Genomic DNA, 25,334 nt, shown 5'->3' with positions numbered 1-25,334 from the left:
ATTATTATTTTTTTCCCCTGCAATTTATTTTGTGGAATAAATTAGGCAGTTTTTCCTATAGACGCTTCCTGCTTTCCAGATTTTACTAACTGCACTTCTGTGGTATTATGTGACATATTTTTCTGTCCCTTGTGTTTCTTATAAATTGTCAGACCTAGAGGCTCAGACTTAATTCAGTTTTTCTTGGCAAGAACATGTTTGAAAAGTTGCTGTGGACCTCTAGTAGAAAAAAACAATGTTTGGTTGTCTCTTTTTGTGTGAGGTTGTTTGATGTGTGTGCTTATGTTATTTTCAGCCTTATCCCTCCATCACATAGTTCCTCAGAAGCCCCACACAAGCTCATCCACTATTTATTTAAAGGCAGTAAAATGGTGATATTGTCATTCTTTACTTACCCATTATATCATTTCTCCACTAATAGGTGGAATACTTATTAATATAATGAGAAATTTTCCCTCATTATATTTGTTTACTTTGAGGTACAGTTCATACAGGAAAGGCATTTTCATTTATTTTCCTTCTTTTCCAGCTTTCAAAATGAGCTAAATTGCTAGCATCCTTTCAAGGTAAGAAGACCAGTAATGTTCTAAATCTCACTATGAACTCATGGATTGAAATTATTTGATGAATTTTAACAATCCATTATCATCATTAATACCCAAACTGTCCCCTCTTTAGCAAACAGGAAACCCTTTATTACTTCCTGAATCCTTTTCACAAGACCTCAAGTTGTCTTTGACAGCTTCCTCACTTTCTGGTCTGACAAGATGAACCAGGCTCATCTTGTGTATTTCTTGCCTCAAATTGTAACTCAGGCATTTCATCAAAAAGCCTTGCTTCTGTTTATGTTAGAAATTAAATTGCAACCTGAGTGGGTTGGTTATAACTTTTAAGTTTTTTTTTAATAAGATGAGTTAGGATATGTGTATTTTTAGAGACAATGTATTAAGGATTAATACCAATATTTTCAATTTAAATTTGTAGGTTTTTTATTTCTTTGATTTTTCTATTTATACCATCACTTGGGTTCAGTTTCTTCGTTCCAAATGACACTAGTAAAATTATTTATTTGCTTTATCTTAGAATACACGTAACAGTTGCAAAACAGTAATATCATTATTATATGATAACTAAAAGTTAACATTTCTTCATAATTCTTCTTGGCCTTCAGGAATACTCACCCTTACTATCAAACTATTGCTTTGAAGCCAACTAAAATTGTTTATTTCTGTATGGTTACTAATTTTGTTTAATTAGGGTCATTTGCTTTTACTTCATTTTTAGGAACTGCTTTTATTCACTTTGATTTAACGTTGCTTTATTTATTTACTTACATTCAATTTGAAAGGTACAAAAAAGTTAAAATCCAAAATCCAGCTTTTATCTTTTGTCTTCTCTACATCATGACCTTCCTCCCACTACAGTAATTATTTTTTAAGTTTCATTTATTTTTCCTTTATCGATAAAAGCAAATTATAAATAAGAGTATTTTTATATTCCCCTTTCATAAATGATTATTAACTTATTTATAATCTTAAACAATTGATGCCACATTGTATATACATTGTATCCTGGAGATCACTGCACAACCGTGTACAGTAGATATACTCCCTTCTCCTTTATGCAACTGCATATTCTCCATTTTGTAGAAACAACATAGTTTCAACCTGTCCCTCAAAGATGAACCAATCTTTGATACCACAATGATATAAAAAAAACCCTGTGTATCATTTTGCATTTATGACAGTGTACCTTATTCACTACTTATCAACCAATGTAAATATACCACCTTTGAAGTTTTAAATTTATAATCAGCTAGCACCCAGATCTTGATTCCAAAATACAAATCCACACTTTAGTAAACTAGGTGTCCTTTAGGAAATGGCAGATTCTAAGGCTGGGACAGGCAAGGTACCAGATGAAACTAAATAAGCTTGCTGTGCCAAAAAGCAAAATACTAAATACAAACAGAACGAAAAAACACGATATAGGAGCCAATCTGAAGGGCTTCCACTGGCTAAATCTGATTTGGGCATCAAAACAAATAGTAAAAGATAATTAATTACCTAGTAAATAAAACAGGAATCCTCAAGTCCGTGCTGACGACAGGTAGACAGGGAGAAAGACAGATGGCAGGGGAGGGCTAATAGAGTTCTGAATGCCAGCTGGTAATGTGGACAGGGTGGTAGTGCTGGAAAGTTACCATGTTGCAATCATCATAGAAAACACTGATTTGGGGAAAAACCACCAAAGATGCTAAATGTGGGGGGAGGCAAGGAGGAGGCTTTGATGAGATATTTACAGTCTCAAAGTATCTTCTTACAAATTGCTTATTAGCTATATTAATGGATAAATTAGAAACTACAGTGGGGGGAAAAAAAAGATACTACCCTGTCCTGGTGATCAAAACTAGTATTATCAATAGGGACAGACATACATCGTGAGCCTCCAGATATGATACCTTGTGAAAGACGTATTGTCACTCACACAGTCCTCCAGCCAGGGAATGCAAGTGTAGGGGAGGCCCAGGGTAGGGGACCCAAGTGTAGGGAATGTATAACTTAGATCAAATCATAAGTAAACAAGTAAAATCTAAGTTGTGAAATATATTCTATAAAATAACTAGCCTATATGTGCCTATATGTAGCCTTCAAAAAGCTTATGTCAAGAAAGACAAAGAACTGCTTCAGATTAAAGGAGATTAAAGAGACATAACAACCAAATCCAATTTTAGACAGAACCCTGTACTGAAAGATGACTGGGATGACAAAACTGGAATACAGGTTAAACATTAGAGTATATTACCATAAATTTTCCTGGATTTAACTACTATATGGGGTTTATATAAGGGAATTCCTGGGCTTTTATACACACACACACACACACACACTGAAGTATTAATGCATAAATGGATATGATGTTTGCAACCTACTCTAAAACTCTTCAGGAAAAATATGTATTACATATATATAAACATGTATGAAGGGTGAGGATAAAAGGGAACTGTGGAAAAGCTAACAATCAGTGCATGCAGAGAGTACACACAGGAAGTTCTTGTACCTATTCTTTCATCATTTCCATAATTTGAAATTAATTCAAAATTAAAATGTTAATAAACAAAAAAAAATTTCTCCAACACCACAAGTTTTGGTCACTAATATTCAATATTGTGAAATCTCATATTCAAATAATAAAAGCTACAAAGGTGAGGAAGTTTTAAAGCTGCAGAAGTCAAATGCATATGAAATAGGCAAGTAAGTAAACATTCAGTAGCATGGAAAATAAAAGTATCAAAAATTCAGTCAATAAAATGGCTAAGCTGTACAGATAGAAATATAAAAACTACCTAAAGCTTTTCCTTAAGAGATATGAAAAGGTAAAAATACCAAGAAGGGGAGATTAAAAACCAACTGCCTCCAACAGCTGCCTCAGAAACTGCTAATCGCCTAACTCAGCATGTCTTCTTTTCCTTAGTAACAGAAATCTCAAGATTAAGGTCCACCCAGTATAAAAAGAGTATAGCACAAGCTCCTTGCAGCAAAGTATGGCTATTAGCTAAAAGTTTCAACAAATGAGATATAAGCAGAAATGCTGGGCTGTACTTCCCAGAAGGCTACTCAGCAGGCTGACTCAGCTAGGAGATGCTCCCTCTCCTTGGCCCTTGTTTGCCTCCAGCATTTCCAGCTGTCTGACAGGAGGGAAAGTGCTCAAAATTCACATCTGTACAGATTCTTTTAGTATAAAAGCCAAGATTTTTTCCCAGTGTTCCCAAGGTTATGGTAAATCAGTGTTTTTAATGACTTGAGTGACCACAAAAAATTAGTACTCTGTTCAGTAAGACATTAAATCCATTTTTAAACTGTTTTTTCAAGTTAAATTTTTAGGAGCTTTAGCGCACTATCATCTACAGTGTACTTCCTCATGAGTTCCACAAAACTAAAATGTTATGATTCTGTATCTACGGATTAGCTTTGAGAAATGCTTTTCAAACAAACAAACATCAAAATGAACATCCCTCTCTCACTTTACAATTATGCATGCTTTGGTCCCATCTCAGAGGCTTTGGTCACACCTTAAGAGGTTTTAATGGCTCACCTTTGTTCTTGGGATAAAATGATTAAAATCTGACCTCTGCCTACCTTTCCAATTTATCTTAAACATCTCTCTGGTGGCTCAGAGGTTAAAGCATCTGCCTGGAATGCGGGAGACCTGGGTTCAGTCCCTGGGTCAGGAAGATCCCCTGGAGAAGGAAATGGCAACCCACTCCAGTACTCTTGCCTGGAGAATCCCATGAAGGGAGGAGCCTAGTAGGCTACAGTCCATGGGGTCGCAAAGAGTCGGACATGACTGAGCGACTTCACTTCATTTCACTTCATTCTGCACCCTAGGCTCGCTAATTTCCTTCAGTCTTTGAATCTGCCACACCTTCTCACCTCATGCTGCTGCTGCTGCTGCTGCTAAGTTGCTTCAGTCGTGTCCGACCCTGTGCGACCCCATAGACGGCAGCCCACCAGGCTCTCCCGTCCCTGGGATTCTCCAGGTAAGAACACTGGAGCGGGTTGCCATTTCCTTCTCACCTCATAGGCCTGGGAAACTTGTTAATCCCTGTCCCACCTTCATCCCTAGTTCGAGACCTCTCCCCCAGGACTGCATTAGACACCCAGCATGGTATCTGGCAGAGTGCAAGCTGAACATTAAGCTAGTATGAGCACTGCGGTTTATACTAACAACTGTATCCCTACCTTCTGGCACTCTACCTGACATGTACTCTGAAAATATATTTGTGAATTAATAAATGGTTAATACCACCTTCTCATTACTTCTTCAAAAATAGCATAAGTCTTCCATAGAAACTTTCTTGTTCTTACTTCTGATTTCTCTGTCTTTACTTTTCTCTTTTGGGTTTTTTCTTCCTCCAAGTCATCTAATTAGAAGTGTTTGGGGGAAAATAATTTTAAGAAGCAGCTTTAAGAATCAGATGATCTGAAAACACTAGGTCCACTTCCCACATGGTCACAACTGTCTATATCTAAGTAGCACTGGTTCCTTTTGATGAAGGATTTGACCTCCAAATTCAGCCAGCTGCCTCCCCTAAACAAATGTCTTATACCTGGACAACTTCATACATTTATGTTATCTGTTGGCCCTTTGGCTGTTTCTCATTTATGCTCCAATTAAGACAAAATTTTTAATACCTTTTTATAGCTTTCAAAATATTTTGGTACTGAAATCCATTTTATCCTCACAACAAGAACAAAATGTCCTTGAAGGCACACAGTTTTTATAGATCATTTTTAGAGGAGACAACCCTTCTAAGGACCCAGCAATAAGGAGACTTAATTCTGTAGTCAAATACTAAGTTCTGATCCCAACCCCAGCATCCTGTCTGGAGAGTCTGTATCCTTCCAAATATCCTGTGTTGCGACATTTGCTCAGAATTTACTGCTCTGAGTCCCCTTCTGTGCCTGGCACATCAAAGCTTTCTCTAAAGTTCAGGAGCACATATACTCTTCCCCCCCTTTGCCCTGTATTATTTAGCATTTTCATGTGTCTGTGGGTAGAAGTGCTTTGGAGTGCAAGTCCATGTTAGCTCAGCCCCACCTGTGCAGAATAGCAATACCTCCTTTTCTTTATATTCAACTTTATACTCTAATCAATCCTGGGAACTAAAGAAAACACGAACACCTATACTGGATACTTAAGAATGATGTATTCTCAAGTGAATAAACAAAGAGTCTTTTGTGTTACAAAGAAAAATAAGCTTTTTTATCACAGATATTGGAAACTAGTCTGTAATGGAACATAAAGGAAGAATGAATAAAATAATGACCTTCTAAGAAAGGGGTAGCAGTAGACAGCTGCTTTCCTATCTCCAACAGAAGAAATAGCCCGGCTAAATCCTGGAAAAGATAGAAAAATCAAAAGTAAAGCTGGAATTTCCCTGGTTGGTCCAGTGAATGCCATCAATGCAGGGGGCACGGGATCAACCCGTGGTCAGGGAACGAAGACCCCACATGCTGCAGAACGACTAAGCCCACACCCCGCTATCACTGGGCCTGCATGCTCCAGAGCCCACGTATCACAGTAAGAGGCCCTGTACTGCAAGGAAAGATCAAACAAATAAATGTTCATAACAAACAAAAACAGTAGCACTAATGAAGAAGAAAAAAGACTATTTAAACATCCTATGTAAGTTAGACTACCTGTATCAAAGTCTTAGGATCAACGATTTCAGTTTAAGAACGCATCCATTTATTTACGTCTTTCTTTCCTAATAAACATTTGCTTTCTAATACATATCCCATTCCCCCCTTTTTTTTAAACTGGTAGAATTTAGATAAATTAGACTCTGGGGAGGAGGGGAAGAAAAGTTACAGGATACATCAATAGAAGGTAATGGATTTTAGACAGATTATTATAATAGAGGATTGTGTGCCTGACATTTACAGTAATAATTTATGTATTAAATTACAATAAATAGAACTGTATTTACAATTAAAAAACTGTATTTACTATTCTAAAGAACAAGTATCCTGCACTAAATTCTCACTTTATGCCTTTCTGCCGCCCACCTTAACTACTGCTTTAACATCAAAAACATTCAAAAGGACATCTTTCAGAGAGTTTTTGAAAGAATTTTTTGACAGACATTTGTGAGGAAATTCGAAACTTGACAGTATTATGAAATTCGACTTTTCTTCTTCTAGCCTCCTAGCCTTTTTGTCTCATCATATTTATGTATGTACACCCGTATTTTTCTGCTGGGAAAAACTGAGGGCAAGAGGAGAAGGGGGCGATAGAGGGTGAGATGGTTGGATGGCATCACTGACTCAATGGACATGAGTTTGAGCAAACTCAGGGAGATAGCGAAGGACAGGGAGGCATGGCATGCCACAGTTCATGGGGTAGCAAAGAATCGGACATGACTTAGCAACTGAACAACACCACCCATTAGATAAGCCTTAGGTTTCTACCACACATAAATAATAAACATACTTAAGGATTACTGTGAAGATCTTTAAAAAATGTAAAGCATAATATCTGACCTATACTAGGAGCTCAATACTGCTGCTGCTGCTAAGTCACTTTAGTCGTGTCCGATTCTGTGTGACCCCATAGACAGCAGCCCACCAGGCTCCCCCATCCCTGGGATTCTCCAGGCAAGAACACTGGAGTGGGTTGCCATTTCCTTCTCCAATGCATGAAAGTGAAAAGTGAAAGGGAAGTCACCCAGTCGTGTCTGACTCTTACTGATCCCATGGACTGCAGCCTACCAGGCTCCTCCGTCCATGGGATTTTTCAGGCGAGAGTACTGGAGTGGGCTGCCATTGCCTTCTCCAGGAGCTCAATATTAATATCTATTTTAGAATTTAAAAAATGATTTTTTTTTTGGAGTTCAAGATCAGAATCATTACTTCAAAATTTGTTTCAGGTGTTATCTGGACTGTCATAATTATAAGTATAAATACATAAACTGTGTATGAATGAACCCTGTAGAAATACTAACATTTTCAAACAAATTGATTTTTTTTTAAAAAAAAAAGGGGGGGGGGGTGGGGGGAGACATGGTCATTACTAACTGGTACTATGTACCAAACACTGGATTCTTGTCTCATCCTTTCCTTTTCAAATAACAAAGCTGAGGTTCAAAGAAGGCTAAGTGAAGAAACAAATACTAATATTAAGAAGAATTGAAAGAAAATTCAGAAAAATGAAAGCCACTAAATTCTTAGGATGATACACATTGTTTTAAAATAAAAATCCTTTGTGTGCCATAAGTATGCTGTCTGCTTGCCCCCCTCACTTACCTAGCATCCACTGGCTTGCCCTTTGGTATTACATAACTGGCACTCTAGTGTAAAACGGCACATGTCCACCCAGCTAAAGATTTCCCAGTATGTCTTTCAGCTAGGTGTCTTTCAGCCAAGAGATTACAGCTAGAAGTGATGTGAAATTTCTACACCTTAGCCTTAAGCATTAACTGCTTTGCCTTATACCCGCCCCACTCCCATCCATCTTCTTGCTGGCAATCACTGGGGCAAGATAAGCTGTATGTTACATATTAACAAAGCTGTCCCACTAGCCAGAGCACCTGAATAGTGTCAAGGGGTAGAGCTTAGTCACTTGATAATAGTTTAATTATTGAAAAAAAAAGTAACTATTTTTGAGACCCTGGGCTCTGAAGACTCTAGTATATATCACTTTAATTGGTTCTCTGATTTGCTACAATGATGTTTTTGCAAAAAACTTTTTTGAAATAAGACCTGTACACAGATAATTTGAATTCATTTGTTCATCTCTTCAACTAACAAGTATTGAGCAAGAGTTTCTATTAAGGACAAAATGCCATGGGAAAAATAAAACTTGAGAAATCAGAGATATAAGGACAAAGTTGGGGGGGGGGGGCGGGCAAGATATAAGGATGTATTGGTTCCTGATGGAGGAACTGGAGGTAGGGCAAATGAGACTAGGGGTAAGGCTTCAGGGAGGGAGCAACTTTAGAGCTGGCTATTGGTGTATTCTCACACTTTCCCTTTAGAAAACACTTCCTCTCTAAAGCAACCGATAAAATTTCTCACTCTTTAAGATTACTCAAAAATATCCTATCCTTCATGTAACCCTCTCCAATATCTCCAGGGATAGGTCATTGCTCCAGCCCATGTGTTCACAATATTTTTCTCATATGTTACTAATAATTCCTTCACAATATCACAATTATGCTTATACATGTATCTCTCTTCTAACTACATCCTGGAATTCATTAAGTTGGGGCCTGTAGTTATTTTTATAGACCATTATCCACTTCAACAGGCCTAGAGAAACAATATGGAAATTAGCAGATACTGAATACTTAAAAAATTCTTTTTTTTTTAAATTAGAAGTCAAAGGCTTTCAAACTTTTGGGGGCATGACTTACATAATACATTTTATATACTGATGCAGTGCACACATGCAACATAACAAAAGTTTGATGAAATAATATTCTACAAAAAAACACTATCAGCTTACATTATTCTTTCATTTAAAAATCCAATTATGATACTCTAATGTGTGTTTCAACTCACTATTTACAATATATTAGCCTAGAATAAGTCACTTAAAAATGAGAAGGGTTCACCTAGATGCTAAGATCAGACCACCTTTAAGTTCTATAAAATTACATTGTATTAAAATGTTATCCTCCATATCCTTTAAGACAGGCCATAAAATAATTATCAAAATTTGAGAAAATCTGTGAAGCATTCACCCCCATGGGTCTGAAAACCAGTTAACGCCTTTGTTAGGGACTAAAGGACAAACACAACAGCTTCTTTTAGCATTCTACATTACCAACCCCAAAAAAATTCTATCAGAAAGTAAACTCAAAGTACAGTATTATTCTTAAAGTTTCTAACTGAATAAATGAGAATAAAACTGCCAGAAATAGATGCTAAGAAAGATAACATTTAGCAAGACTAATTTCAAAGATGATCAAGTTTAGTTATGCTAAATCTGAGATAAAGATAGTGAACTCAAAAGTTTCTCTAGTAAGCATCCAGAAATCAGATGAGAAATCAAGACTATGTATACATAGATGTCAAAGTTACAACAGTTTCACAAAACACATATGAAATGTGTTATAATATTAATGATGTGATAAAACCCTCCTATTATTTATAATTATAACCAGTAGGCAAAACTTAATGATATTTACTAGAGAAGGAAATGGCAACACATTCCAGTATTCTTTCCTGGGAAATCCCAGGAACAGAGGAGCCTGGTGGGCTACAGTCCATGGAGGTCACAAAGAGTTAAACAATGACCGAGCACACACACAGCACAGAAACAAGAACCATCTTCTCTGCGGGAATTTAGATTAATCTAACTGTTTTCCATCAGCCCCACTCCTTTACATAAAAGTTCTTCAGCATAATGTATTGTCTTGTAACACTGTATTTCCTGGGTATAAAAAATTACTCTTTCAGTTCAGTTCAGTTCAGTCACTCAGTCAGTCTTGTCTGACTCTTTGAAACCCCATGAACTCCAGCACGCCAGGCCTCCCTGTCCCTCCAGCTCCTGGAGTTCACCCAAACCCACGTCCATCGAGTCGGTGATGCCATCCAGCCATCTCATCCTCTGTCGTCCCCTTCTCCTCCTGCCCTCAATCCCTCCCAGCATCAGGCTCTTTTCCAATGAGTCAACTCTTCGCACGAGGTGGCCAAAGTACTGGAGTTTCAGCTTTAGCATCATTCCTTCCAAAGAACACCCAGGAGTGATCTCCTTTAGAATGGACTGGTTGGATCTCCTTGCAGTCCATGGGACTCTGCCAAAGTCTGTCAAAACATCTTTACCACCATAAAAGTCACATTACAAAGACTTTTAACATGCATAAAATTTAAATCTACCAGGGTTTTAAATGAGAATTCAAAAATAAACAAAATCCACAAAACTTCATTTTGATACTGGGCTTGATGATATACAGATTAACCATTTGTTTTATGATCAAACTTGCCTGTCTTCTACTTTTGAAGAGCTGCAAACTCTCCTTGTATTTACCATACCCAACTCAAATGTTCTCTTTCTCAACTTTAAGCTTTAGAAAAAATCTCAAATTTTAACATCACATAGTAGTTGCTCAATAATCCAAACTAAATAACCATCTGAGTAGAGAACTGTATTTCTAAAAGCAGTGACAGGAGAGATGTGAAACAGCTAATGGGAATGGTTTCATTAAGGAAAAAGCTCTCCACCACATTTGCGCTTATGCCACAGCTCCGGCACTGTCAACAGTGGATCCCATAAGCCAGTACTGCTTGGCCACAACTATGTGTCTCTGCACTTTAACCTCAATCACTGAGATCTCAACCTATCCACAGCGAAGAAACTTTCAAATTCAGTTAAACATTTATTTAAAGTAGGCTTCCAAGCAGTCACCTCATATCACAATGATAGATAATGTATTTGTAATTATAAACAGCTATTTTCTCAGTCATTAAAACGTAAGAACTTAATTCTGCTACAAGAGATACCTAGAGTCTCTCTGAAACCAGTAGATCTAACCAGTTCATTCACATGGAAAATACAGTCCCTCCTCATGGATGTCTCTTAATACATGTAGAGTTTATTCAGCTAGGCTTCCTTTTATCCTCCTTCCACTCAGGACTAAACTATACAAAAAATTCCGTGTGACAATAAACAAACCTCAGGGTAAAGAACTGAAAGCTAAGATGTCCAACACATTCTCTGTTCTAGGGAACTTGCACTTCTTTATTGGGGGACCCTGATCCTTGTGAAAACCTTCCTCTCCACCTTACTTAATATACCCCATTTGTTATTCTTACCTTTTCAAATCACAGCATTTCTTGTCACTGTTAAGATTACAGAAGTTTCAAAACTCCATAAAAACTTCCCATACAGCCCATCTCCTCACTCCAGTAATTTGCCCAATTTCTTTTTCTTTTAACCTCACTTGCACATCTATACAACACCATGAGTCTGCATCTTGATTGTGTAGTTAAACTTGGTTACTGGGCTTCCCTGGTGGCTCAGCTGGTAAAGAATCTGCCTGCAATGCAGGATACCTGGGTTCGATCCCTGGGTTGAGGAAATCCCTTGGAGAAAGGAAAGGCTGCCCATTCAAGTATTCTGGCCTGGAGAATTCCATGGACTGCACAATCCATGGGGTCACTAAGAGTTGGCCATGACTGAGTGACTTTCACTTCACTTCACTTCATTCCATTCTTACTCATAGATCAAAATAATCTTTCTTCAACCTAATTTATAATTTCAAAACACGGCGAGAAACTAAATGACTCCAGGTAAACAGTTTCATATCTTTGTGTATAAATTTGATATGCTCATACATCTCCTTGGGAATTTAGTTTAATCAAAATTTCTGATTCAGCAGACCTCAGACACACAGGCCAAGTTTTAGGGTGAAGGTATCATTCTGTACAGTACTGGGGTGGAGGATAAATGATTCTGTGCATTTGTCAAAACCCATAAAACTATACATCACAGAATAAATGTAACATATACAAGTTTAAAACAGAAACCCATGTAATTGAGGCTGAAATGTAAACTTAAATTCTAACTTTATTACAAATTTATGACATAACCACACTGACGGGGATGAAAGTGAAGGTCGCTCAGTTGTGTCAGACTCTGCGATCCCATGGACTATACAGTCCACAGAATTCTCCAGGCCAGAATCCTGGAGGGGGTAGCCTTTCCCTTCTCCAGGGGATCTTCCCAACCCAGGGATCGAATCTAGGTCTCCTGCATTGCAGTTGAATTCTTTACCAGCTGAGCCACACGGAAAGCCCACTGAAGGGGATAAACAAGAGCAAAGCTAACTTGAATAAAAAGTTTGGAAAACAGTGCTCTGACTTGAAACCGTACGACTATATACAATAGGAACCATACACAAGCTATTGTATTTTGCCTGGTAAATTTGCTTCTTCTGGGGGTATGGCCTAAAAATACTATTCAGTACTTCATTCGTATACTAAGGTTGGAATGTATGCATGGTGGATGGTAGACAGTGGGAGCAAGGTTTTTACTACAGATGGAAGTTACAAAGGTACAAGAAAGGAGGATTAGGATGAATCCTGTGTATAGGATCAGAGTTGGAGACAACAGTCCTAATTCATGTTTATCTTACTATGCACACAGATGGACAGATATAGAAGCAACTATAAACACACATGGTTTAACATATATAAACATACATGGATTGATATAACCTAGCTCTGTCTGCTCTGTCTACTGAGAGGGCCTAGAAGCAGTGACACCTGAGAAGCAACTCAGCACCCAAATCATGGTTTCTAACATCCTCTTCTCCAATAAAAAGGAACCAGGGCTCTTTGGGGGAAATGGCTGATTCTAGGACACAAGAATGGGAGGGTATAAAATGAATACAGAAGACAACTTGAAAGCATTCCCAAAGGGCAAGGCTAAAACAATTTGAGCAGTAAAATACTTACTGGATTATAATTCAAAGTATAAAATATACATGTCCATGGTTATTTAAGTGGATAACGGAATTAATGAGGGAGAAATTACTTCTTTATAGAAGAATTCCATTTAATATTAGGTAGATAGTAGATACTCCCTCCTTGGTGGCTTAGACGGTAAAGAATCTGCCTGCAATGTGGGAGACCTGGGTTCGATCCCTGGGTTGTTGGGAAGATCCCCTGATAAGGGCATGGCAACCCACTGCAGTATTCTTGCCTGGAGAATCCCAGAAACACAGGAGCCTGGTGAGCTACTCCTATGGGGTCGCACAGAGTTAGATGCGACTAAGCACAGCAGAAACTCCCTTCCAGGAGGAGGCAGAACTTAATTCTCACCCACCCGACCAATTAACACATCCCTTGAGAGAGGGCTAGACATAGTGACTTACTTCCAAAGAATATAGAATGGAAAGGGAAAAACAGTAAATTTATAGTGAAGAAACCTGGCAAACACTATCTTGGCCAAGTGATAAAGGTTAATTAAACATAATCAGTAAGAACAAGTGGAGATTATGCTCCCGATATAATGTGATGAGCACAGCATTTCATCTCCACTGACACTCTCTCTAAAAACTGATAACCCTATTTTAACCTTTAAACCTAACAAAAAAACCAGGGAAATTCAAATTGGGGGACATTCTACAGGATACCTGGCCAGTAGTTCTCAAGACTGATAGAAAAAATTAAGGAAAGACTTAGAAACTTTCACAGATGAGAGAACATTGGGGAAAGTTAACAACTAAATGCAACATGGTATCCTGGATTGAATCTGGAATAAGAAGGCGGCATTAATTGAAAAACCAATAAAATCCAACTAAAGTCCGGAATTCAGTTAATAGTTGCTGGGTTTTGTTTTGTTTTTAAGACCTTAAAGTGGCTATAAATCTGGTTTCCCCTTCTGGAGAGTGGGAATCACAGTACTGTATACATCACAGGAGTTCTGGAAGGATGAGTTAGGATAAACTCATGTAATGTGCTATGTACATACACCATGGCTCAGTCAGAGTAAGAGCTCAATAATTATCAGCTGCCATTATTATTGCTTCTAGAGAAACGAAATGTACCCTGCTTCTTGCTTGCATGGCTTATGACACAGCTATCTGGGGGTTCTGAGAAAACAAGACGCATGTGTAATAAAATCAACAATAACAAGTAACAAAGGTGGTAAATGACTCCATGCAAACAGCTTCATACATAATACATACAAACTTAATATAAATACAAATCACCAGGGAATCTTATTAAAAAGAAATTCTGATTCAGTAGGTCTGGGATGGGACCCAAGGTTGAACATTAAAAACAAGCTCCCAGGTGATGTTAATGCTGCTAGACCAAGAACCACAACTGGAACTACAACATTTTTACTTCTGTAATGTTTTAAACTTTTTCATAAAAAATGTAAAAAAAGTTTTCTCCGACAATTCTTTATATCGTCACCACAAATACTCATATTTTTCAACAGAGAACGGTACCAACTATAACCCACAGGTCACTAATATCTTAAATAAGCAATGACATAAGCAGCATAAAAAAGGGGCAACTACACGTCAGTATTTGCTCCTACATTATGTCACACCAATGAGAATAAAAGTAACATCACTGAAAATCAAATCACACACAATTCTCTTATCTTTGCCAATTAAAAATTAGTCTAAATACATTAAAGTGATATAGATTAAGCACAACCTTAGAAGTTCTGTCAATTTGGTTTGAAGAGAGAGCAACACATTACCAAAGCTCCTAACAGTTTGAATTTTCAAAGCCTACGAAATGACCTGAGGTGATCTGAGATTCAGCAGCATGTATTAACAACTAATGCAACATGGTACCCTAGATATCCTTCATACCAGACACATGACGGGAAAAAAACTAGTAGGAAAAGATGGGAAAAAAAATATATATATATACTGAATCAAGAAATAGGGATTAGCAAAAAAAAGAGAGACGTAAAAGAGTCATACTTTCCTACAATTAATGTTGTTGTTGTTTAGTTGCTAAGTCATGTCCGATTCTTTTGTGACCCCGTGGACTGCAGCCCAGCCAGACTCCTCTGTCCATGCGATTTCCCAGGCAAGAATTCTGGAGTGGGTTGCCATTTCCTCCTCCAGGGGATCTTCCTGACCCAAGGATCGAACCAGTGTCTCCTGCATTGGCAGGTGGATTCTTTACCACCGAGCCACTAGAGAAGCCCAATTAATGACGTCATAGTTAATTTCAAAAACCGGTTTAACGCAATGATTGCAAACCATTCTGGCTTTGTGATTGCACGTTTTCCTGTCTTCCTTAAAATGCTTCTTTGCACAAACTTTTGAAATTTAAGAATAAACTGATCCTTTTTTAAAAAACACTGAGATAACTTCAAAGTAAGCTTAGGAAACACGATATTATTGCCTTTAAAAATTATTCAAATTCATTTATAAAAACTTATTTTGATGGCAACAAATCTTTCTGGTATGTGTATACATAAAAGCAATGCTCACAAAAACGGCATCCCATAGTAGTCTTTAATAAGACACTAACAGATAGTTGGTGAGATATGTGGCCTTGTGTTCAAATTAACTTTGACTTGGTGTTCTTTAAATTTAACAGGTCATTTAGACTAACCTGGCTTTTTTCTCAAAGCCTCTAAAAAGTCTTTGAGAGATTCTGAATTTCTAAAACTGAGATTTTTCACTTAAAATATTTCCACTGATCATATTTCCTACTGAGGAAACACTTAAAAGTTGCGATTCAAAGATTCTTGAAGCATAAAACAATGAAAATATTTTGAATAAGCCAAGGAAATTTAATTGTAACAGAGTTCCTCTAATGTAAAGTGTACACACATACACATTTAAAACGTATTTATAAGTTTATTAAGTCAAAGACTGTGAATGGTATAAAAAGGTACACTATATCAAGGTAAAGAATTCTTGGACTTCCCTGGTGGTCCAATGGTTAAGAATCCACCTGCAAATGCAGGGGTCGCGGGTTCCATCCCTGGTCACAGAAGATTCCACACGGTGAGGGGCAACTAAACCTGTGCACCAGCTACCGAGCCCACACACCACAGCCACTGAAGCCTGCATGTCCTAGTGCCCATACTCCACAACAAGAGAAGCCAACATGACGGGAAGCCTGCACACAGCATGGAAGAGCAGCCTTCTCCACTCACAACTAGAGAAAGCCTGCACACAGCACCAAAGACCCAGTGCAGCCAAAGATAACAAATAAATACAATTAAAAAAAAAAAAAGAATTCTTTTAGAATCAGGTCAACATTACATAGCTATAACGTAGTTATAGTTATCAGCTCTGGATCAATTCTAAGTAGTTAAGACCATCATAACACATCACCAAAATTTCTTTTACTCTGTAATAATTTTTCATGAGCATACTATATAAAGTGATTAAAATAAATCCTCAAATTTACATGAACAACTTTACATTATTGAAAATTTAATCTGTAGGCAAGCAGAGAAATTCTTCTGAGTATTAAACATTTATCAATCATCCAAAAATCAGCAAAATGTAACTATGTATTTCTGGTCTTTACCCACAAATCTATCTGTGGAGCAAATCATCATTATAGATAACCTTAAGATAAAAAGTGTCTAACCAGGATTTGAAAAATTTCATTCCAAATAACAAATCCACATAGCTGAGAACTGATGCTTTGAAATCTTTCAATAGTTATCTTCAGAAAGCTTAACTTCAGTTATACAACAAACTTTGCCCTAACTTGAAACTGAGGTACAGGTGCATCCTGACCCACATTTCTTCGTAAATAAGTTTCAAAACTGTCAGTTATAACATAGCCAAACAGACATTCTCCTGTGTATTCTTCTTCCTTTCTGTCAATGGTTACAGAAAGGTTTTCACATGAAAAGAGGCAAACACTTCTGAGTAGAAAGTTAATTTTAACAACTAAAAATGCCAAACAACTTCTTGTTTAATTCTACTTCATTTCATAAATTTCAACAAAGGAAAAGAGGAACTCTGAAGCAAAAATACATGTAAAAACTTCTAGCCAATAACAATCAAATTGTATAACATATATTGATTTTAAAAGCAAAAATATTTCTCCCTTCATCATTTTATATTAATATTCATAGTTACGGTAACTTCTGTTTTTTGCAAGAAACTCCCTGCATCTATAAAGTTCACTTCATCACTCTTAACTAGGCACAATCTCCCTCCTCTGTACTGCCTTGTTATGAAAACTTTTGGTGTGGGGGCGCTGAGGCTTAGTAACAACAGTAAAGCAACGCAAAGTGACATAACAGCATAACAGCAGTAAGGAAGAAAATGAAAGGAAAACATAGGCAGGTCTCCCTTCTACTGATAAACACCACGGCAGTTTGTTGCAACAACTAGATAACTTGACAGCCACAATTCTCAGAAGTACATAAAACTTATATGGTAGAAATACTGACTCAGAATAATTAGAGAATATACTTTGCGATTATTTAAAATGAGTATGCACTGCAAAAATTCCTTTAAGTAAATCTGACTTTACAGGGTTTAACTTTTGTCATCTCTACAATATCAAATTTTATTTACTACTCCCCCTTTACTTTACATACAGCAGCAAAATACACAGAAAATTATTGGAAGAGGCAAGGGTTCAGTATGTGTTAAGTATGTGATCTCTCTACATACTCAACTAGAAAATTTACTCTCAAGAGTCTTATTTCCTATTTCACGGGTAGTTAGGCTCCTGTGTTTCCTCTAGATACTTCTACCTATTAACCATTTAATTGTTCACTAATGAATAAGAGAATGTGGACAATGTGACTCTCCTATGCACTTACTACAATCAATTCACCTGTAGAGATTTGAATCAAAGCTGAAATTTAAAGGTTTTCTACTTTAACCCCTCAACTCTGGTCCTTCCAGTTACACTACATTGTTAAATACTTTGTATATTAAGTAGCAGAATGATACTTCAACATTATTCCATTCGACTCTCCTTATTTTACAGTTCAGAAATCATTCAGAGAACTTAAGTTAGCACAGAGACAGTGTCAACTCAGGGTGTGTTAACTCCTAAGACCAATACTTGTCCTACTAAATAATTCTGCTTTCCATAACTGCTCCATTTTTTCTATGATGTCCTGTTATTCAAACAATCTGCCTTTCAAACTGATAAAGTACACCCAGCATAACCAGAAAACCCCAAGCTCAGGTCAAATACATCTACTACTGCTTTATTTTCTACCCAACATTTTTCTGAAGCCCTCTTAACTGCCAAGGGTTTCCTGTTCCTTGTCCTTCACATTTCTCCATTACGGTAATTAATGTTTCAGTTATGTACTATTCTATGTTATAAAAAATGTGATGCTAATTTGGAGTGCTCTTTATATCAGGAAATATTTTAAGACCTTTAAATACAGCATCTCACTTAATCGTCAACTTCAAATAAGATAAATACTACTATAATGCCTATTAAGTACAAAACCCAAAGCTTCAGAGAGGGCTAAAAAAATCTGCCGTAATTCACAAAGCTAATAAGTACAACTGGGTTAATAATCAGGCAGTCTGACCCCAATATCCATATTCTTGATCTCCCTATATGATAAGTCTATGTAACTACATGGATTGTATTATAAACATAGTAACTTAAAATTTGGGCGCTACAGAAGAATTTTAAAGGTTTTTGCATTTGAAGAGATTTCTTACACATTAAAATACCTTAAGGTAGTTTACTCTGATAAATCCTATCTTCTTTGCAAAGACATGGCCCAAATAAGAATTCTTAACTCATTCATATATAATTAAAACTCAAATTTGAAAAACTAATGCGGCGGGGGTGGGGGGAGGCTGGCTGCAGCAACACTTTAACAAATATACAGGATAGAAATGTTCAAAACAAGCTTTGCAGTGATAGGAATGTCTTCTATTCTGGTCTCTCCATCTCAGTAGCCACTAGCCATGTGTGACTATTCAGCACTTGAAATGTGTTTAATGTGACTGAATACTGAATTTTGAAATATTTTGTAATTTTTAAATAGCTACATATGGGTACTGACTATTACACTGGACAGCACACATATAGAAGACAAAATGCCAGAAAAAAATAAGTAAAGAAATTCTTATTCCTTTTATTTGGAAAGCTCAGATAATAGTCAAATCAATTTAAATGTCTTCTTTTACTTGTTCTAGTTTCAATTATTAAACCAAATAATATAAACCTTCAAAGAGATTTAAGTATCCCAATCTTTCTACACCTAAATTTTCCTTTGTATATCTCAATGGAAAAAATAGTTAAAATCTGTATTTTCAACAAAGCATCATTTATTAGAAACTTTTTTACTGTGTGGAAAGTTAAGAGTGAATCTGATCTGAAAACTCTGCCACCTATTAGAAAAGCTAAAAATTACAGTCACATAAGTTTTAAATTGTTATCATAATAAATACTTGGTAATAACATGCTTACCTTGATTCTCCACTACTGTTTCTAACACTTTCTTCATCACTGTGTCCATTCATTGTAAATATCAAGAAGTTTTAAAATAAAATATAAATCTTCCCAGTTTAAAAGATGAGTATAAATACTGACTCCTCTTTGAATATTAAAAATTCACAGATGAATTTTCTTCAACATTCACAGGTTTCCTAGGACCCTTTTTGACTCACCTAAAAAAAAAAAATTCAGTGAGAAGAAAATTGCCTGTAGAGAAAAACACTGAAGAAGTCTATTCAGAATTTATACTAATTTACCTAAACCAATTAGATTAGATGTGGCAAGGAATGGGTAGGGATCTTTTTCTCAAAATACCTAGGCTTCTATTAACTACATTCTTGACTACTTATTAGAATTGAGCACACCACTGCTTATTTTTGACAGAAGAAATGAAAATGCTTGTGGAGTGACAGAACTTTCAGACCAACTGCAACTGTGTATGTACAGTATACACCACACATTATGGCCAAATAACTAAAGCAGGGTGGTAGTACCTAACACCTACCTAAGTTCCAAATATAGAAAAACGGAGTCTTAATAGATACTTGGTCAAACAAATAAATGAGGGGCGCGGGGAGGGGGGAGGAAGGTTACTGTTAATCCAGCACTAATTCCTATCACCAAGGGCTTCATACACTAGAGTGAGGGAGAAGTTTTGAAAATGCTCACATAAGAACAGGATAGTAAAAGTGTATCACATAATCTGTGCCAAAAAAAAAAGTACATATCAAAATAAACGTGTTCTTTCACATTTACCGGTAAACTAAATAGCGGAGTTTTGTTTCAATAATACAATATGTATCCAGTTCGGACGTGCAGAGATTCTACTGGAGGGGGAAAAAAAAGGTATAGGATAAACACTATGGTTTTTTTTTTTTTTTTTAGTAAAAGGGTACGGGGCAGAAATCGCAGACTAAAGAGCCAACATTTCCACCTTTCAAAATACCAGCACAACACTGGAGAGTCACCTACAAGCCAACCACGAATAAACAAAGGAGATCTCTGGCAGGGGAGGGAGAGGAAGAAGCGGGGGGAAGGAGACGTCAGATCCTTCCCCAGCCAGAAAGTACCGACCGAGACGGGCGACTGAGAGCAGAGCTGCCCCTCCGACATGAGCACACAGAACTGACTCCTACGATTATTTCCATTCCGCAAGAAAAAAAAAAAAAAAAAGTGGGGGAAACAGGCTGCTGCCAACTCGATTACCGCAAACTCTACATTGAGATCGCGGTTTTTTATTCCCCAGGGACTAGAGTCCCATCGACTTGGCAGCAAACTGTTAAACCCCCTCCCCCCTTAAAAAAATTATTTCACGCAACACTCGTTCCTCACGTTAAAGATGAAGGCCACCGGGCCAGAGAGCTTCCCTATTAAAACGATCAGGTCTTAAAAAAACAAACAAACAAAAATCTGGGCACTCTAGCAAACTGCCTCTCTTTCCCGAAAGTCTCTCTTCGCTGAGGAAAAACAAAAGTTCACTTTTCCTTCTTTCCTTTTCACCTTTCACGTTTGCCCCCCTCAAAATGGCTTTTCTCTGGTACTTTCTAACTTCCTTTTTCCTCCCCGTCTTCCTTTTTGCGCGGTCGAGTCCTCATGCCGAGACCCTCCACGCTCCGTGAGGCTCCGGGCGCCCGCGGCCCCCGCCGGCCCTCCACACGGCGCGACGCCGCCGCTTCCCCTCATCCCGTCGCCCTCGCTGCGGCGCCCGTCCTCCGCCCCGGCCTCTCCACGGCCGCGTTCCTCCGGCTAAGTTTTCCAAGCGGGACTCGAGCGGAGCCTGGAAACCTCCCTCCCTGCGCTTTCCGCCGCCGTTCGGCTCCCTTCAGCCTGCGCCGCGCACTACCCCCCCCCCCCCGCCCCGACCCCGGGGCTCACCCCCAACCCCCCGCCCCACTCCTCATGCCAGTCCCGGGGTCTCCCCCTTCCCGCCTCAAACTTCCCACACGCCGGCCCGCGTCCTCCCGGACGCGCTCGGGCCGGGTCCCCTCCCCCCGCCGGGCCCGCTCCCCACGTGCCGGGAAGAAGCCCCGGGGGTGGCGGCCGGCCCCACGCCCCGGCCGGCAGCGCCGCTCATGCCTCGCGGCCCGGTCGGCCCCGCGCCGACGGAGGCCGGGGCTCGACCGCCAGCTGCACGTCCGCCCGGCCGGCCGGCCCGGAGGATGCGCGCTCGGTGGCGCCGGCCTGCGCTCGCCGCTCACACGCCCCCCTGCGCGCCCGGCCCGCTCCGCCGGCCCTCGCAGGCGCCCCCCGGGCCTGTGCCCACGGTGTCCCGGCCCTCTGGGCCGCCGCCGCCCGGGCACCCCCGCCCCCTCCCCGCCCCGGCCCTCGGCCGGGCCAGCTCCCGTCCCTCCCTCCCTGCCACATCCCGACCCGCCCGCCGCCCCCTTTCTTACCGGCAGGGCGTGCAGGCTTGGCGGGGCGGAAGAAGCCGACTGGAGAGGCGGCCTCCCCGGCGCCCGGGCCCCGCGGTCGGCGTCCTCGGGGCTCCGGGGCGTGTGTGGGCTGTGGAGGGGTGCGGCGGTAAAGCAGCAGTCCGCGAGGAGGGGAGAGGGGGAAGGGGAAGGACGCGGAGGGGAAGGGAAAGCCCCGGCGGCCGGCTCCGACGCGCCGCGATCCCCCTGCAGAGCGGCTCCAACAATCAATTCATTATCGAAGCACCGAACAACTGCGAGGGCCAGCGAAAGCGACAAGTAAGCAGCGACCGTCTTCCCCGCGGCCACGCGCGCGCGCCCACTCCTGCCGCTTATCGGCTCCCGGCCGCCGCCATGACGCCGAGAGAGCGAGCGCTACCGTCTCCGTCGTAGCCGCCGCCGCCTCCGCCACCGAGGTCGCCGTCGCCTCCGCCTCCCCGCGACGTAAGAGACTCTGCTCACTCCCCTTCCCCACCGGGCGCGAGGCGGGCGAACGGGCGGGCACGCGCACGCCAAACTCTACCGGCTGGCTGGCTGGCGCGTGCGCGCGCGCGGAGGTAGGCGGGGCTACGTCCTGGAGCCGGGGGTGGGGGTGGAACGGGGTTGGGTGGGGGGAAATGGGGGGAGGCTTAGGAAGAAGCCGATTGGTTCTGTAACTGGGGCGGAGAGCGGAGGGCGCGCGCGCGGTGCTGGGAGCGCGCACGCCGGCCGCGCAGAGGCTGCCGGACTCTGGCGACCGTGGTGGGCCGCTGGTCCTGGGTTTGGGGCTGCCTATCTCAGCGGTCCCGGAGTTGAAGTCCGGGAAGTGGGAGCTGCAGTCCCGCTACCCGCGGGTATGGACGCTCCTGTCACTCCGGGCGGTTGCGTGAGGACGTCTGGAAACAAGAGGCCGAGAAAGAACTAGGGAAACGTGGTGGGGGTGAGGGGGGAAGGTGGGAAGATGCTGAAGACGGAGCGGGCTGGCGGAGTCGCGGGGGCGGGGGCAGGCATGGGGTCTGGTCGCCCGGGCCTCAGCTGGCCGCCGGTTCTGAGCGCCCGCCCTAAGGGGCGGAGGTGGGGGCGCTGCGTCACACGAGGCAGCCTGGGAACCCAACTGTTGGGCAACTGTGGTCTCCTCCCGCCGCTCCCTAGGCTTAGTTGCCCTGAGACAAAGGCTGCCTCGGGGGTAGGGGTGGAGGGGAAACCAGGCACCTGAGAAGGCTGAGGGTGATAGACCGAGTTGTCCACCCAGTGTGACCCTTCCGGAATCATTCGTAGTATAGCCTATATGCCTTATTCAAGAAAAAAACTTCCAGGTCTCTGGAGGGCGGGGTACTGGAGGGTGCGCCGCCGAATCGCTACGTTTAAAAAAAAAATGCAACGAGAGACGTTGGCAACTGTCTCAGGTTAACGTAACTGCAATTTAGTTGACGGTTTCTTTCGTAACTGTAACTGCGGGACTCCGTTACCCTGCCCCCCACCCCCGTTTATAGATCTTCCCAAAGAAACACTTTTTCAATCCTGGTGGTAGTGTTCCGCTCCAGCTCTTTTAAAGTTGGACTTCTTTTACGCTCCATTATTTTTCTCGCCCACAGATCAGTCTTGAGTCATTCCAGGTTAATGATAATTTTTGAAACTTTCTAATATCCCGTTCTTCAGTTACTTGATTTGATGTAAAGGCCTGCCCTCCAAGTCAGATGAGTGAACTGGCGGTATCTGCTTCCCAAAATAATTGTTTTCATACATGAGAAGTACTGCAGTTTTCGTCTGCTATTTAAACAGTTTGGTTCACAGCCTTCAAGAAGATATCCAAACATAACACCAAATGCATATTTATTATGTGGAAAGGTATATTTACCCTTGGAGAGTATTGTAAGGCAAACAGGTACATAGTCTACTCGGGGGGAAAAAAATGTGTGGTCAATGAATAGTGTGACAAAATGAAACACCACTATAGATTGCAAAATGATCTGTTTTTTTTTTTTTGCTTGCTAGTTGTTAAATTGCTGTAATGTTATGAGGAATAATAAGATCGTGCAAATCTCCACCTCCGAATTCCCTGGAAATAGGAACTAAGTGCTAATTTTTAATACCATGCTTTAAAAATTTGATAAAGGGGCCTTAATAGGAACTTTCAGTTTCTCAGACTAATTTCTTTATTGGATTACTAGAGTGGTAAGTAAAAAATAAAAGCCTGAGAAAACATCGCAGATTTTTGAAATAAGTGTGGTTCAGATAATAAAGTTTTCAAGTTTAACCGTTGTCTTACAAAGTGATTACTGTATGGAGTTTTATATGTTTGTTGAAAGTTCATGTCAAGCCTTTTTAAACTACTGAGTTGCCATTTGAATATGATATGCTTCATATAATTTCGAGGCACCTTTTTTTGCAGGAAAAAAACCTTGCCAAATCTGTAATAAAATACTTGAAACTTGGAGATTTATATTGTGGTAAAATCATAATATACTTTATGATTCCACAGAATTTTACAGTGATTGTTGAGACTGTGGAGAAATACAAGGTAAGTGGAAAAATGAAAGTTTTTTTTTAAGCCGGTTGGTAAATAAAGGCAAAAGTACATTTTTTCTGTACAGTAAGTTCTCATTTTCACTTTGTTTAAGCAAACTGTATGTTTACCTCTTGGTACTAAAAACAATAGACAACAGTAAATAATCTGAGCATTTGACTAGGAAAAATTCCTGAAAATTAGTATCAACCAGAAGGTCTTTGGCTTCCCTGGTGGCTCAGACGATAAAGAATCTGTCTGCAAGGCAGGAGACCCAGGTTCAATCCCTGGGTTGAGAAGATTCCCTGGAGAAGAGAATGCCTACCCAGTGTTCTTGCTTGGAGAATTCCATAGACAGAGGAGCCTGGTGGGTACAGTCCATGGGGTTGCAAGGAGTCAACACGATTGAGGAACTAACACTAACAAAAGGTCATTGTTATTGTCTGATCTTCCATTTGGGAAATTGCATATTCTTTGTAAAGAATATTACACAATCTAGGACAGCACTTGGTAGGTTTTTAATTCTGTTATGCTCTGCTAGGACTAGTTACCAGTGGGTATCCTTAGATGGGAATAGATTGAAAGCCACTTACCAGAGTTATGAGATGCACAGCATAAAGACAATGAGCACTCTTGCTGTTCAGTTGATGTTTTGCATGCCAGATTTGTTCTTGTTGCTTAGAAGATTTGTGTACAAGAAGCTGCTAAAACAATCAGGACAGTATTAAAATACCCTAGAATCTCAATCTATGACATTGTTCCCCAGGTTCTTGCCAAACAGAAAGAGCCCTCCAAATATGATACTTAAATTTACAAAGTCCTTCATAAACAGAACCCATGAAGTCCCAAACCACCTCATAATGAAAATTTACTGGACATTTTCTGTTTGCTTGATCATAAAAATCAGAGGAGAGGAGCCATGGTTCCCAGTGTTGGGCAGGGACAGGAGTCAGTCACCTTGGGAAATTTTTCTTAATTACACGTGCCAAACTGTCCCTT

General features: G+C 40.2%; 2 protein-coding genes across 5 annotated transcripts in view; one reads left to right on the top strand and one right to left on the bottom strand.

Moving 5' to 3' along the window:
- Positions 1-22,298, bottom strand: part of CHD1 (chromodomain helicase DNA binding protein 1) — a 73,123-nt gene extending 50,825 nt beyond the window's left edge. The window contains exons 1-2 of one of the 4 annotated variants that reach the window (XM_025292195.3): positions 21,833-22,298; positions 19,413-19,612 (exon numbers count right to left, since the gene is read on the bottom strand). In XM_025292195.3, the coding sequence (XP_025147980.1) occupies positions 19,413-19,465 (53 nt within the window). In that variant the 5' untranslated portion in view covers positions 19,466-19,612; positions 21,833-22,298. Of the gene's footprint in view, positions 1-19,412; positions 19,613-20,195; positions 20,273-21,832 lie in introns of those variants that run through there. The other 3 variants (XM_025292193.3, XM_025292196.3, XM_025292194.3) reach the window with 3 other exon arrangements.
- On the top strand, positions 21,033-22,754 carry LOC123335198 (translation initiation factor IF-2-like). Its single transcript, XM_044948521.2, has 4 exons — positions 21,033-21,268; positions 21,346-22,129; positions 22,244-22,407; positions 22,484-22,754. The coding sequence occupies exons 1-4, from the start codon at positions 21,033-21,035 to the stop codon at positions 22,752-22,754; spliced, it is 1,455 nt and encodes a 484-aa protein (XP_044804456.2).
- Positions 22,755-25,334: the final 2,580 nt, after the last annotated feature.

This window comes from Bubalus bubalis, chromosome 9, assembly GCF_019923935.1.
Source record: "Bubalus bubalis isolate 160015118507 breed Murrah chromosome 9, NDDB_SH_1, whole genome shotgun sequence".
NCBI classification, from domain to species: domain Eukaryota; kingdom Metazoa; phylum Chordata; class Mammalia; order Artiodactyla; family Bovidae; genus Bubalus; species Bubalus bubalis.
This window is presented reverse-complemented; position numbering and strand designations above follow the sequence as displayed.